At 40.2% G+C, this 15,389-nt stretch overlaps 1 protein-coding gene across 2 annotated transcripts in view; it reads left to right on the forward strand.

Moving 5' to 3' along the window:
- Nucleotides 1–791: 791 nt before the first annotated feature.
- cd2ap (CD2-associated protein) overlaps nucleotides 792–15,389 on the forward strand; it is a 66,858-nt gene continuing 52,260 nt past the window's right edge. For both annotated transcript variants that reach the window (XM_067571631.1, XM_067571632.1), the window contains exon 1: nucleotides 792–1,095. In XM_067571631.1, coding sequence (XP_067427732.1) covers nucleotides 1,092–1,095 — 4 coding nt within the window. In that variant the 5' untranslated portion in view covers nucleotides 792–1,091. The remainder of the gene's footprint in view (nucleotides 1,096–15,389) is intronic.

A 15,389-nucleotide genomic window follows, 5' to 3' on the forward strand; every position in this document is an offset into this window, starting at 1 on the left:
ACCTTGTAATTATCTTGTCCTCTCTTTCCTAATTTTCTCTTTTTCTCTTACGCTATATGAATACTGCTTTATTGCACATTATGTTGGTACTGATTTTGTTATATTATGTTGTTTGTACTGTAAAGTGTGCTGAGACAGCTTGTTGTGGTGATGCACTTTCAATAGGCCTATTTGGCTACTTTGATTCTTAATTGACTGGGTCATATTTTATTGGCTAGACCTTTTATTACCTTCCTATTTCAACATTGGAGTCTCATGTTTTGGCCCAATCCTCTGATCAAATGTTTCTTTTTATTACATCAGTTGAATTACTTGAGTCATCCTTTAGGTGATAAACAAACAACACAAACAGTAGCAATCTTGTGAGGACAGAAGCAGTCTCCAATAAATTATCCAGTGTTTACTAACCAATATGAATCACCATACTTATGAGGCCTTATCAGCCATTATCAGTTGTTATGATTGTAGAATTTGAACTGTAAATTTTAATTAGGTGTAGAATTGCTTCCCATTCCCATAAATTTCCTCAAACACTACTAATTCGTGGGACAGTAAGAAAACACCCACACATGTCATAATAGTTGGGAAAAGCTGGATTGAGTGAATTAAGACACACAGACACACAGACACACACACACACACACACACACACACACACACACACACAGAGTGGGCATGTTACTGTACTTGCTGAGTGGGACAATAATACAAGGAAGGGATCAACATTCCTTTAAACATTCCTCTCGCGGGACTGTCCTGCCTGAAACATCGCGAAGTTTCCTGCTGCTGTTTAGTATTTTGGTGGCAGCACCAGCAAGCCGTGGAGGCAAGTCCAAGAAAGGTGGAGACTCCTGGTGAACTTCCTGCACAATACTCTTGAAGCACCACCAAGAGAGAAGTGGGGAGGCTGCTGCTGGGGCAAGGACGAATGGATATACGACTAACTTGACTCCTTTTTCGGCTGCGAATCGACAAAAAAACACTTTGTGGTCGATTATATACACATCTACCTGGCGTGTAGCTAGCTAGCAGCGCGGCTGCTGGATACGAGATTCCCAACGTTTGATAGCGAGGCGGTGCGAAGGACAGGAATGGGTGAGTTTTCCATGATGTGGCGCTTGTGTTATGTTTATATGTACAACGCTATTTCTTTTCGACACAACATACAGAGCAAGTCGAAGCCACGTAACGCTTTAAACCCGAGCGTCAGTGTCTTAAATAATGCTATCAGCAGGCAGTTAAAAGTTAGCTCGCTCGTTAGCCTAGCCTGGATAACGCCACCTCCATCCTTACATTTGGCTGCATTTCTTGCTAACGTTAACATGAGCTACCTCAAAGCTGGTGTCAACACGGCCTCTGCAAAAAAAAACATTTACAGCCCTGAAACCAATAGAAAAGCTTGAAATTCCCCAGTTTATTCTTATCTGGCTTATCAAAAGTTGGTTGCAGTTTATTTGTGTCGAAATAACCCCACAGCATAGCCTCTTCTAAAAATAGTTAGAGGCTAGGTTCCCCCTTTTTGCAAATTTGCTGTAAGACTGATGGTAAAAATAGATAAGATTTAGTATGTCTTTGATGTGTGACTAACATTGTTTCCATGACAGTGACACTGTTACTGTAAAGTTCTCACATCCAAATGCATGATAATGATTCACTTCTCCTCTTATCAATGGACCAGAAGTGTCAATGGATCTATTTTTGATGTGGTGCTATAACCATTAAAGTTAGCATGATTGTCAGGGTGATGATTCAGTTCTCCTGAGTCTGAAGATATCATAGGATCAAGGTATCTCACCGTCAAACTTTGTAGTCACAGCCAAGGAAATTTCCTATCTTTGAAGTTCTACTCAGTTTACAAAGCGACAGCAGAAGTGGGCGATGCACTGTTGTTACTTTATCCTGTCACACAGAGTAGTTGTTGTGGTGGTCACACTGTGTGAGTGTAGAGGAAGCACTCTGATCTCGGTGTGTGTATTGCGAAGCTTCTGAACTGTATTTTGAAACCTGCCGAAGTTACTGCATTTCTCTAGATGTGCAGTCTGTGGTTTGTGTGGTTGTGTGCAGTAGGACTTGTTCAAGAACTTTGTCATGTTGTAAAACAGGTTTTTACGCACAGCCTCGCATTGCCTCCTGATGCTGCAGAGACTTTGCTTGAGATATTCTAAGTCAAAGGTACTGCTTGAGAGAGAACAGTTCTCTTAACACGCGGCACTAACTCTGAGAAATTGATGCTCACAGTCAGTGTGACCACACTGATGAACTAACACTGTACTTAATAGCACAAACAGTGCAGAAGGTTATCATGCAACCAACTGTGGATGTCTTAAGAACGTAAACTAAGGAGAACATTTCATCTCTTTTGAACTCATTAAAGCATCTGACAACTCACCAGAAACAAGCTTCTAAATTTGTGTCCTAAATGGAGACTACGTTTAGATTATGTGTTCATACCTCAACAGTTTCTAATGCATTGCACTCTTCACTGTGGTATGCCTTTCCTCCGCTGTGTTTGAACATGTCCGAGCTGTGCGTGTGTGAGCCCCTCGCATTCTGTGTTTGCTCTCTCTGAACTGTGCTCGAACTACATGCACTCTGCCGCTGGTTGATCGATTAAAATCCACAAAAAAATAAAATTCTGCTTTATAGCAGTAAGTGGTTGGAAATACTAGTGCTTTGTCTGTGCCAAGCAGTCGTTCTTCAATCTTGTATTTTTTGGGGCATTTTTTCCATTTGTTTTTTATAGTGGAGACTAGAGAGGAGACAGGAAATGAGGGGAGAGAGAGCAGGGTTAGCATGCAACAAAGGTCCCTGGCTGGACTCAAACTGGGGACGTTGTGATTACTTTTCTGTCTCAGCTAACTTCACTGTGGGATTCCATAGAACCAGCTAAACAAAGACTGGACATGTGCCAAAATGTCTGACTGAATATTAACCTCACTGGCCTCAGCTAGTGTTTGCCAGCATGTGGTTTGTGTTGATTTCCCACCCTGGTTGTAACTTTACTGAAGGTCAGTTCACCTAGTGAGGCTAATCTGGTGCATTTGTGATAACAGTAACCAAGTTTGCTCCCATTAATATACTGTAATTTTGTAAATTTTTACAGGAGAAAATGACTCGATATGACAAAACTACACTGATTGTGCTGCAGAAAGTCAGGTGTTCTCTTCAATGATAAACGGAATCTGACAAAACATTTCAGGAATTTTGATGTCACTTTATGTGGAAGGCGTCTCCACTCCCTCTGCCTCCTGGCAAACATGCCAGAGCTGCAACTAACAATTATTATAATTATCAATTAATCTGCCAAATAGTTTCTTGACTAATCATTTGGTGTCAGAAATTTGTGAAACATGTCAATCACATTTTCCCGAAGCTCGTGGTGACATTGTCATATTGCTTGTTTCATCCGACTAAGACCCAAAGAAAATCAACTTACTGTCAAATAAGGAAAAACAGAAAATTATCACATTTGAGAAGATGGACCCAGAGAAGGTTTGGCACATCCATGACTGAAATGATTAATTATCAAAAATAAATTAATTCCTGTTGATCAATTAATTGCTTCAGTGGTGAAAGAGTAGGTATCTGCCATCATGATATTTCTAACATTATTCCTCCTTATGTCCCAGGCCCTTCTCATAGTCACAAGGACTAGATGTGAGGCTTAAGGTGATGGATGCCTAAACTGTGGAAAAGCCTGCATGTGGAAATTACGTCAACCAGATTAATATTTCCCTTTAAATCTCTTCAAAACACACACTTCATCCTCTTATATTTTTGTGATTTTAGGACTTTTATGCCAGCTTTCAATGCTGTGTTTTTAAATTTGCTGAGGATACGCCTTTGAATCTTTGATTGTGCCTTGAAACAAGATGCTATTACTTTCTTATTAGAGCTGAAACTGTTGGTCGGTTAATTGATTTAGTTGTCAACTATTCAATTAATCGCCAACTATTTTGATAATTGATTAATCGTTTTCATTCTTAAGAAAAAAACATTTCCACAAACTCTCTGGTTTCAGCTTCTCAGATGTGAATATTTTCTGGTTTCTTGAGTCTTTTATGACAGTAAATGGAATATCTTTCGGGTTGTTGACAAAATAAGACATTTGAAGATATCACATTAGGCCTGGGAAACAATTTTTACTATTTTTTACTATTTTCTGACATTTTATAGATCAAACAACTAATGGATTAATCGGGAAAACTATCAACAGATTAATCGATAATGAAAGAATCGTTAGTTGCAGCTCTAGTTTAAATAGTCCAAGTCTTTTCTAACAACTTAGCTTCCTGATCTGTTAATATTCATTATTACATGTGTAATATGCTGCACACTCATGTGTCCTCTCAGTCTTTTATGACATATTGAGTCTTAGAGAGAGAGAGAGACGTTGAGGCTGGCAACCAGAGCTGAGGCTATGACGTGTGTGTGTGTGTGTACAATGTGTGTACAGTTTAGGCTCCTCTGTCTTGCTTGCCACCTGCTGATTAATGTGAAGTGGGTTAGTCCGGAGGTTAGTGACAACGGGTTAGCCTCACCTGACCAGGCCCACTTAAGGTGGACTGACCTTTTTAAGTTGGACCAGCTATCACCTTCCCCTAATAGACTTGTTCAAAGTGTTGCTTCCACGTGTGTGTGATGTGTGGCAGGGCGTTGATAATAAAGCACACCTGTGTACAGACTGTGCCGTGGGTAAACAAAGGAGAGCAGGAGGCTGTCATTTAGAATAACAACTGCGCTCTCCTCTGAGTCTCGCTTGATTTCTCTCAGTAAGACTTTGCCCTTCATATCAGCTGCCTCTCATATCAGCGGGAAAGAAGCACTTATGAGTTTCCTTTTTGCTGATTGTGTGTGTGTGTGTGTGAGTGACTGAGAGAAGCACAGAGAGCTCACTGATTTACACTGTCTGCCTGGCAGCTAGCTCGCCTGCGTGGCCTTGAGTATTTCCCCCCCCCCCCCTCCTCTCTTTCTCTTCCTTCCTTCCTCCCCCCCCTCCACCCCCTTCTCTCTCCCTCCTCCACTACACATCCTCCTGTCTGTCACAGGCTTATGTAAGACGCATATTGTATGGACTTTCTACCTGGAAGCGTTGTATGAGGAAGGGGAAACAATAACCTGGAAGTTCCTATCCCTCTTCTGAACCTTGACCTGGCATACAGACAGGAAGCGTCTGTGCTTTACTTTAATGAGTTCACTTGCTACACTTGAAAGCAAAGATAACCCATAGGAGTTAATAAAATCCATGTGAAAACACCTGCAGATATGTTCAGTGAGACTGAAATTCTCAACTTTATTCAATACTTGTAATTATAGTGAGCAATAATTGAGTCAGTCTCTTGATTTAACTCTTCCACTGTTTGAATTTGCCTAACTGACTGTGAGAGGAGCATAAAGAAAGATAAATTGTATCTAGTAAGAAGACAACTCAAAGCAAGACTGGGCATGATGGAGGTATGCTGGAGATACAATAGACAAGCACACACACAGTTTGATATTACAACTGCATACAGGCAGTAATATCAACAAAATGCTCTGTGATTGGAATAACTCAAACAAAGTCTCATTTCAGGTAGACATACAGTTTAGTTTGACATGTACAGGATAATGTATGGTTTGAAAGGTTTTGGTCCCCTTGAAGTCATGACTCTTAACATTTATGTTGTCTCCTGTTGGACCTAAGATCTGTTGACACTGGGGAGGCCTTTCAAAAGCAGCTCCACACCCACCTGTTGCCTTTGAGTGTTGTTCTCTTTACTTTTATCTCCATAACTATCAGTCAATTGATGAATTAGTCGATCGACAGGAAATTACGGTTAATTATGATTAATTGGTTTTTGTCCAAGAAAAAAATGCCGAATATTAACTTGTTACAGCTTCTTAAATGTGATGCTTTTTGCTTTTTTTTGTCATATAAAACTGAATACTTGGACAGATGTTGAATAAAATGAGCAATATCAATACATCACTTTTATTATAATTTAGTAGAGTAATGGATAAGTTAATTGGCAGATTAAATCAATAATGAAAATAATCATTAGTTGTAGCCATAAACTCAATTTGATTTATTCTTGTATTGTTTCTATTTGTTTTGTCTTTTATTGTGAAGCACTTTGTGACTCCTTTACGTACTTACAACACAGCTACCTTGAAGTTGACAATGATTTCTTCATCAAAAATCAGAATAAATCAGAACAAACAGTTACAATTCTATAAAACATAAAGTTAGGGTTATTAAAGTTCAGGGAAAAGGAGCAGTGGCATGACGTCACACCGCAAAGGCGGTGTATTTAATGAGTGAGGCGACTGTTGAAACGGTCCACTAACTACATTGATAACAGATGAGATGTGTCAAGATCCCGTTGATTCTACTCAGCAGGTGATTGATTGATTCAATCTCACTGTGAGTGCTCTTCACATTAACAACCAAAGTCACCATGAGAATTACAGGTCAGACACCAGGCGGAAGTCAGATTGACACAGGTTTTACTCAATAGAGTCTGCATGGAGTTGAAGTTGGTTTAAAGTTTGTATTAACCAGCTGTGGTTGTGATCTGCGGGGGGGGATTTGTTTGTATTATTTGCGTGAGTTAAATGTGATGAGACTCAGCTGTGTGTGCAGCTGCATTATGTAGGGAGAAATTAACAAACATAATAACGTATTATATTAAATTGGATTCTGTATCAGACTGCTTCATATTTAAGGAATCAGAGGCAGTAAATCAGTATGAGACATCCCAAATCAGCTGTTCTTTTCGCAGTACTATCACAGCTAATATGCATTGCTGGTTGTGGATGGCATACAGCAGTATATGTGCAGAGGAAACAGTGCATACAAGGACACACTGAGCATGCTTCAACTCAAAGTGCTGCAGAATGAGTCCTTTGGCTTCTGATCATCCTTCTCTCTCCTTCTTTCTTGACCAAGTGTCTCAGCTGCAGCAAATATGTCAGGAATCCTCAGCTGCCACTCCCCAAGGCTTAGGTGTCATGCCACTATTAATGAGAGAGTATTTCCTACTGTGTGTTTGTGTGTTTTCTTATTTAATTCCTTTTTTAGCTTTATCTCTCACTAATCTTTAACAGTCCCAGCAGAGACATCTCCAATAATCAGCCAGGAAAATAGAGTTTCTCAATGTACATTTCAAGAATCAAACACTGCACTGGCTTTATCACTCCCATCAGTGAGTCAAACATGGTATTTAGGCTAGTGGATGGAAATGTTTTTAGTACTTTCATGTCTCACTTCACATCTTCTATGCACAAGTAGGGGCATGGAAAGGCTGCTGAAGTTCCCGGGGCGAAGGGGGTTGATTACATATCTCTTTTTAATATCTGTCTACAGGAAAAGACACTGACGTCAGGTACTTAGACAGTCTTTATAGTCCGTAAGTGTAGCCTGTGTCATGTGTCGTATGTATTAGATATGCAAATAACTGTTACATGATTACTACAGACATGTCTCCAGCTACGTCAGGAAAATTATGCAAAACATTTTTAAGCTGCAGTTGAAAACTGTTGTAACAGTTACCAGCCAGTCTGTGTCCTAGTACCAAGGGGTGCCGCAGGACTCTCAGCATCCTCTCTTTCCTTGGTTATTTATCTCATCTCTCTCTTGGTAAGTCTTTAGACTCTTGCTCTAGTCTCATTATCTGCTTGACAGCACACCATTTAGTAGATGTGCTTTTGGCCACAGCTCTTAGCTTTTTGTCCTATTTCTGCATTCATGGAAGGACAGCAGAATAACTTGTGTTGCTGTGGCTTTGTGTTGTTTTTGAAAGTTGTGAGTTGAATGTCTTGTTTAGAATTAAAAGATATATTTAGATTAAGATTTGAGTGATATGTGACAGTATTGACAGGATGGAATCGTCATATTGTACTGTTCATCATGTGAGCCATGGATGATGAGCAGATCCACACTGGTACATTAACACTACCAGGGAGACATGCAGGCAAGCTGTTTAGCTTCATGATGTAGCAATGAAAACTTGGCTTTAGAGCTGCAATGATTAGCCGATTAATCAACTAGTTGTCAAATTTTGGATTAATTGCCAACTATTTTGATAATCATTTAATCTTTTCGAGTCATTCTTAAAGAAAAAAATGTCAGAATTCTCTCATTCTAGCTTCTTAAATGTCAATATGTTGGTTTCTATGACAGTAAACTGAGTCTTCACTGATCTTTGGGTGGTGGACTGTTGGTGGGGATGAAAGAAGACATCTGAGGTTGTCATCTCGGCCTTTGGGAAACAGTGATTGATATTTTTCACCAAGTCAACATACTAACCAAGCTATCAGTCTGATATTCTATACTATATGCTCTATATGTGAGAAATTCCCTTGCTGGACACATTAACTAAACTAGTTGATTCTTTAAACCTAGCAGACTCTCTAATCACCTGCGACCTGCCGAATGATTAAGTCCCTAAAGTCTAAAGTCTAAAGTCTAAGTCTAACTAAATGTCTGTAACCTGTCTGTATTTCTAGATAAAAGAGCGGCACTGTTCCCAGTAGGGTGAAGGTCGTCTGCTCTCAGCAGGTAAGGGCAGCCCCAGAAAGAAGGCCAATTATTAACAAACCCAAATCCCTGCTAATTACCGTTGTGGGCCAGCCAGTGGTTCATTGAGGTGAGCCTACTGTACATCTCATCTTTACCCCTTATGGGTAACGGACCAGAGACAATTAATCGATGCCGACTCAAGGGTTGGGTGGGTATCCAGTTTATCCGGTTGGTGTACATGCTTAAACCAGTTAGATTTTATGCAAACCGATCAAACCGGCATTTGTCATTATGAGATGTTCTGGCAAATTAAAAAGCATTCTACATCAGCAACCAAATCCAACTTGAATTGCATGAGTAATATTGCATTAGTAATAAGCTGTAATTACTGTTATAATAATAATAATAATAATAATAATAATAATAATAATAATAATAATAGTAATAACCACTGAAGCAGTTGTAGACACTGTACAATCCATCACACAATCAGTAACAATTATACAAATGTCCAAATACAAAACAAAAACATAATTATCTTGTATTTTTGGAGTGAAAGCATGTTGTTCAGCCGGCCCTTTCTCTAAAGATTGCAAACACAAAGCAGACAGCTTTATACCTCTCCAGAAGCAAAGTTAAAAGGTCCCTAAATGGACACTTCCACAAAGTGTTACACCTTCTTACAAGCGGATATGGTCGTACAGATCTCACAGATACCTAATGATCAGTGACTTCAAACAAGAACATCCTTCAAATTTAGCTCAGTCTAGGTACCTTATCATCCACACAGTTTGTAAGGCAGTAGGCTTAAGGCTAAGATATCTCTAGCTAACCCAAGAGGTCAGAAACAACCCTCAGATAGAAACAAGATCAAGAGTTCAAATAGCCTAGGAGTAGTTTTTCTTATACAACAGTGTCACAGTGACATTACTGCCACATTGAATTGAGAACAAACAACATTTGTAACATTATAATATACAAGAAATACATCAAACGATAACCACTATTTAAATCTCTCTTATGTTTCACTCAGGAGCAGATGAGTCACGTGCGACACCTAGTAGTAAAATTCGGTATGTCTGGTCCGGTTTGGCTTACTTTCAAACTGGTTAGAACATTTTTACTTGGGCTCCGTCCTACCCAACATATCTTTCTGGCAAACGCAAATGTCCTGACTAGGCTGACATTTGTGATCTTGGATTGCTTCATCCTAACATTATTGGTGCCATCATGAATGACAGTGTTGCTGAAAGTAGCGGTGCTGTGTGCCTCTGTTCCCTGATTATCCCGTCGTGATTCCAGCACTCTCAGATTAGCCTCCGTGTCACAGACTCTGGCCCCAGGTAAACAGTGAACTGCGGCTGGCAAAGCTAATCTGACACCGTGGGTAATGGAGTCTCCTATCACTAGCCCGCAGGAAGGGCCGGCAAGGTTCGAAAACCAGTTTGCAGTTGGAAGAGGTGACTGCAAACCAGGCCACACAACTGATAACTTGCTCTTGCGAGCCTTCCCACGCTGCTGAACAGGGACAATGCTGCATCTGCCAACAAGGCTGTCTGGAGTGCCTGTCACGTCTAAGGTAGCGTTAGCCAAAAAAAGCTGCTCTAACTCCCGGACACATCCCTCTAGCAGACACATCCTATCTGCAACTGCGGAACAGACACCATTGTTTTAATGAGGCTACTTTGTCTGTGATTGCACATAGCTAACTGCTAAGCTAGGCTAAGCTCCAAGCTAAGTAAACAGAGTAGCAACGAAAGGCTACTCACTAACGCTAGTTTGGTTTCAGAAAGAAATATAGTGAATCTAGTGATTTGTGGACTAAGCACAGAATAACAATGTAGACAGTGAAATAAATGAAGAGGTTAGGGCAGAATATTGAGGAAGAGAGAGGGTGTAGATGGAGAGGCTCACGGAAGTCAGGAGCAGCTGCATGGAAGCAGCATCACCATGTCCTGACATTTTGTGGACCAATAGATTAATCGAGAAAATAATCGTCAGATTCATTGGTAACGAAAATAATTGTTAGTTGCAGCCCTACTTGGCTTTAAACACATTCATTATTTGTCAATTACCAACTTACAGTGAGTGTAAGCTTTCCTCACACTCAAGAAGACATGGCATGTACTTACTTTGGCTTGAAAAGCTTAATAATAAGCCAGTATGAATATCATAGTTGAGGCACTGAAGCTGTTCCTGGGACAGCAGCCAGGATTGGATGAACAAAGTAATCCTCCAACCCTCACAGAAACCTGAAGGTAAACACTGATCGAAGGCCCTTGTGTGATCTAACCTTGAATAGCCGTAGTCTAGGTTACTGTGTAGTTGTTGTTGTTGTTAGCAGGATTTTTTCCCTCACTTTCATTTCCCAAGAAACGTCTCAGTTTTGCCCTCTGGGCCACTTCATAAGTCAATAGAACTATTTAAGCCAGAATCCCCCCGCTGCCGCCTGACTGCACTGAACTGGCAGGAAGTTTGCTCTTGCCACACACGCACGCACGCACACACACACACACACACACACACACACATACACACCACCTGTACGCTGACTGTTTTTGGCTGTGTTTAATGTATTTAGAAAGGCATTTCCTCTGAGGAACAAACCAAGAAGACTTAGTCCACTACCCCACTGCCGGTATTTCACAGGCCAACACCTATCACTGACTGCACTCATTCAGTAGCAGTGGCCCTAGTTTGTGGGTAAAAGCACCTATAGCCCGGGAAGTGACCATCATAGTTCATCTATGTCAGTGGTCACCAACCTTTTCTAAGCCAAGATCACTTCTCATGTCAAATACAGGCCGAGGTCTGCCGATCAGAAATATAAGAAATAAAAGCACAGATGTATAAATGCTGAATAATGCTGCCTCCTTTCTTGTGCTTTTTTACAACCAGTCCATTTTAACAATTTTAATTATGACTATTGTATGTTTTGTCAAGGCACAGTATGAACTGAAATAAAAATTAAATTAAAATATGAATGACTGCAATACATTAAATACAGTTTAATTTAACTAGGTTAAGAGAGCAACATAAGTCTTCCCACTATACAGCATTTCACTCCAAACTATGGAAAAGCTCCCCAAAGTCAGTGTGATGGCTTTGACTGCACACTATCAGTTAGTGCTAGTTAGTGTTAATTGTGCTTTGTTGAGCTATCAAATATCAAATAAATTGAAGAAGTGGTTTAAACTGAATAGAAAATGAAAACAAAACTTCTCATGGTTTGGTGGTTGATGGTTTTATGTTGTTTTTTTCTTCACTGAAAACAACAATTTAAGTTTAACTTTATTATCTGGTATAAAGAAAAGTTCAGTGGGCAAAATCCAAAACATAATATATAGGTAAGCGTATAGCAGTGTGTAAAGAAGTGATTTAAATGTTACTGATTTAGCTGGCCTGTGTTCTCAGGCAGGGTGTGTTTGTGTGGTTGCTCAAGCACTGTAATCTATGCGGTTGCAGAAAGTCCCTCTGCTCCACATCCAATCATCTGAAAGAAGAGGAATAGAGGGAATAGAGTGACTGGCCTGTGTGTGTTGCATTAACTCAGCAGAGTATGATACTGTCTGTCAGTTTTGCGTCCTGTTTTGTTTACTACAGCGGATCATATCTCTTCCTGTGGTTACATGGACAGATAGCCTGAAATTACTGTCTGGGGCCTTGGCTCGGTTGTTTATTTGTGTATGTCTGTGTGGTGTTTTTACTGCTCCACATGTGTCTGGACCTTCGGTTACAGTGTAGCGCTTAGAGCAGACTAGTTTTTAAGCTTATAAATAGTCTTATCTAATGTTGATCTGCTGTGCTGGTCGGCCAGAAAGTGTGTGTAGAGAGAGACTGACGCCACTGGATAGTAGCTGGACTCCTTACTGACAGAGAAGATGAGTGTGGCTCACAGTAATTCAAAAGCGTTTTGTTTTGCCTGGTCCATATGTCTGCGTAATCGCCTCCAAACTGGAGATGAAGGGCTACAGATCTGAGACTGTGGTGGGACGGAGGCAGGACTCCTTATGATTAACAGGCACATTAAGAGTATGTTTGGGCTGCTGGTGCTTAGTGGAAGCTGGGGTCCTGCAGGGGCATGTTAAGAGCAAGTCAGGCTGAGACGTTAAGCTTTTAAAAGAACATTTTTTTTTGGAGTTGTCAGGGTTTCGTATAACCAGTTCACAGGGTAGGGGGTTGGGTTATGCTTGATCGGGGCTAGTTTGTGCGACTCATTGGAAATCAAGTGTTTTATAGTTGTTCTGAACGGCAACACTGTTAGGTGGTGATTTTAACATGGATATAATGGCACACATTTTCAGACTCCTGGAAGGCATTCACAGCGTTGGAGGTGATTGTTCACATGAAAAGTGGAAAAAAAAAGTTGTGTTAAGAATGGATAAATGAAGAAAGGGCAAGAGAGAGAGAGAGAAAGTTTAAACTCCCCTCTACACAGCTGGCGGTTGGTGTGAACATCAGATTGGTATTTTCAGAAAGTTACATGAATTGTTGGATGGAGCTGCCGTGGTTACTGCATTACTGCGGTAATGCAATCATGTCACACCCACTGCAGAGTCAAGCTGATCACTGCTTCGCTGCTGAATGAGCAGCTCAGGTGATGAGACATTAGTTATTCTCTCAGGCTTCATATAAAGAATGACGTGCCTGTCCAATGACGACCAATAGTCCCTCTGCAAAGTCAGTCTCTTAATGACAACACTGGAATAAAGATAGACATTTAGACATAGATGCTATAAAGAATAGATTACTACAGGAATTAATGCATTCAAAAGGTTTACTGTATTATATTCAGGGTCTAGACAATTACTTTTCCACAACATCAGATAATCTTTTTGAAAGGATAAAGTACTGTTGCAAAACTGACTCCTACATGGAGTGTTGCATTATGGGTTGTTTGTAGCCTAATTGTTGCTAGGCTAGCAAGTGTCTTAAAGTCTGTTTATAGTGAGTGTGTTAGAGTCAGTCAGCACTAAAGGTGTTTTTGTTAGTCCACTTTAACCTGCAGGAGTTTCTGAGGACTCATGTAATGTGTTTTTCTGCCACGGAGGAAATAAATTAATGATGAGTGAAAAGGAGTCCAAAGAGTCTTCCGATGTGTCTACTGCAGAAATGGAATATGTCAAGCTGCCAAATACCACTGTCACTGATAATAAGGATCTCAAAAAGACAAACAGGCAGTCTTATAAATGTGAACTACCTTTTGTTTTTGGAAAAAAGTATTTTTCCAAAAAAAGGAGAAAAGGAGTGGTCGTCTTATAATCAGGGTTGCCTTATATTCAAGCATGGTATTTAGGAACCAATTATTTTATAACATCTTAGGTTTAAATATTTTTTTATGGTGGTTACTGTGATGGTTTGAATGGCTTCACTAATTTGTGCAGTAAGGAAAAAATCAATACTGCAGCAGCTGCATAGCTTCCCTTAATCTGATGTCAGAGAGATGTGTGTGTGTGTGTGGGGAGTGGGAGTGGGTTTCTGAAGCTATTCGACTTTCCAACAAGCAGCTCTGATGCAGTATGCACCACCCTTAAGTCACTGTGACAGGAATGTATTTCGAGCTGCCTGCTGCACAATCAACAAGACCTGTTCAGTCAAATGCCATCTGTCAAAATACTCCTCCAGGTGTTCTGAGCTCATCCAGAGAGGCATGCAAGGGAGTCAGATCAGCCCAGAATTTTGATCTTAATCTTTGAACTCCCAAATGTTATAGAATATAGCAAAATAAATAGAGATGATATTTTGGGGTTGTGGGTAAAACTTAAAAAATAAGATGGATAGCACTTTTTTTCAAATGTGGCCTTTTCAGGTTCTTGTAGGAGAACTTGAATCATTTTACTCAAATAAATGAACAAGAGTAAGATTTTAATCTCAGTTGTATAATTGATGTCTCTATATCTACTTGCATGACTTGCACATTTTTAGTCATATTTATGCAGAAATAGAGCAAATTCTAAAGGATTCACAAACTTTCAAGCACCTCTTTACCTACAAGAACAGCAACCAATTGATGATTAGTTTTAATCACATCCACACTGACCCTAAAAAGTCTGATTTGAGCATCCCTGGATTTCTCTAGTATCATGTAAAATGATACTGATCTCGATTAATCGATTAGTTGTTTGGTCTATAGAATGTCTGAAAATGTTGATCAGAGTTTCCCACAGCCCAAGGTGACATCCTCAAATGTTCGTTTTGTCTAGACAGACCACAACCCAAAGATATTCAGTTGACTCATAAAATACTATTTTGATAATTGATGATTCATTCTGAGTCATTTTTTTTAAGAAGAAATGTCAGAATTCTCTTATTCCAGCTTGTCGTATGATAATATTTTCTGGTTTCTTTACTTTGCACTTAATTGTCTGTCAATCAGCTAATCGATTAATGGACTAATTGTTGCAGGTCTAAAATAATGTGGCTCCTGGGTTTGCATGCAAAGTTTAGAAAGAACATATCCTCTGGCCTGCTACTCACATGAAACAATAGTCTTGATTTTTGTTGTGTGTGTTTGGCTGTCTCACCCCACACTGCAGACAACCCTGTTAGTGAAAGTACGTTTGTCTCAGTGGGGCAGAGAGCATGGTTGTCAGACAGCGAGCTCTTCACTCTTCTGTCTGCTTCTCCTTTAACCGCTGCTCCTCTTATCCTCTTTTCAAAGTCTTAATGACTGAGCGTGTGATGCAGGGAGGGAAAGCTGTTCTGAGATCATCGGTCAGGGCCCATTTCTCCTTGGAATTCGGCCCAGGCTGCTATGTTGGGCCAAGGTTGATGATGTCAGAGGGAGAGCAGAGCCAAACACACATGCACTACACATACACATACATTGACACATGTACCAACAGGTGAAGCTGAGCCAAGTTTTACACCAGTTAATCTCGCTTGAACA

Source organism: Thunnus thynnus, chromosome 18 (genome assembly GCF_963924715.1).
Source record: "Thunnus thynnus chromosome 18, fThuThy2.1, whole genome shotgun sequence".
NCBI classification, from domain to species: Eukaryota; Metazoa; Chordata; class Actinopteri; order Scombriformes; family Scombridae; genus Thunnus; species Thunnus thynnus.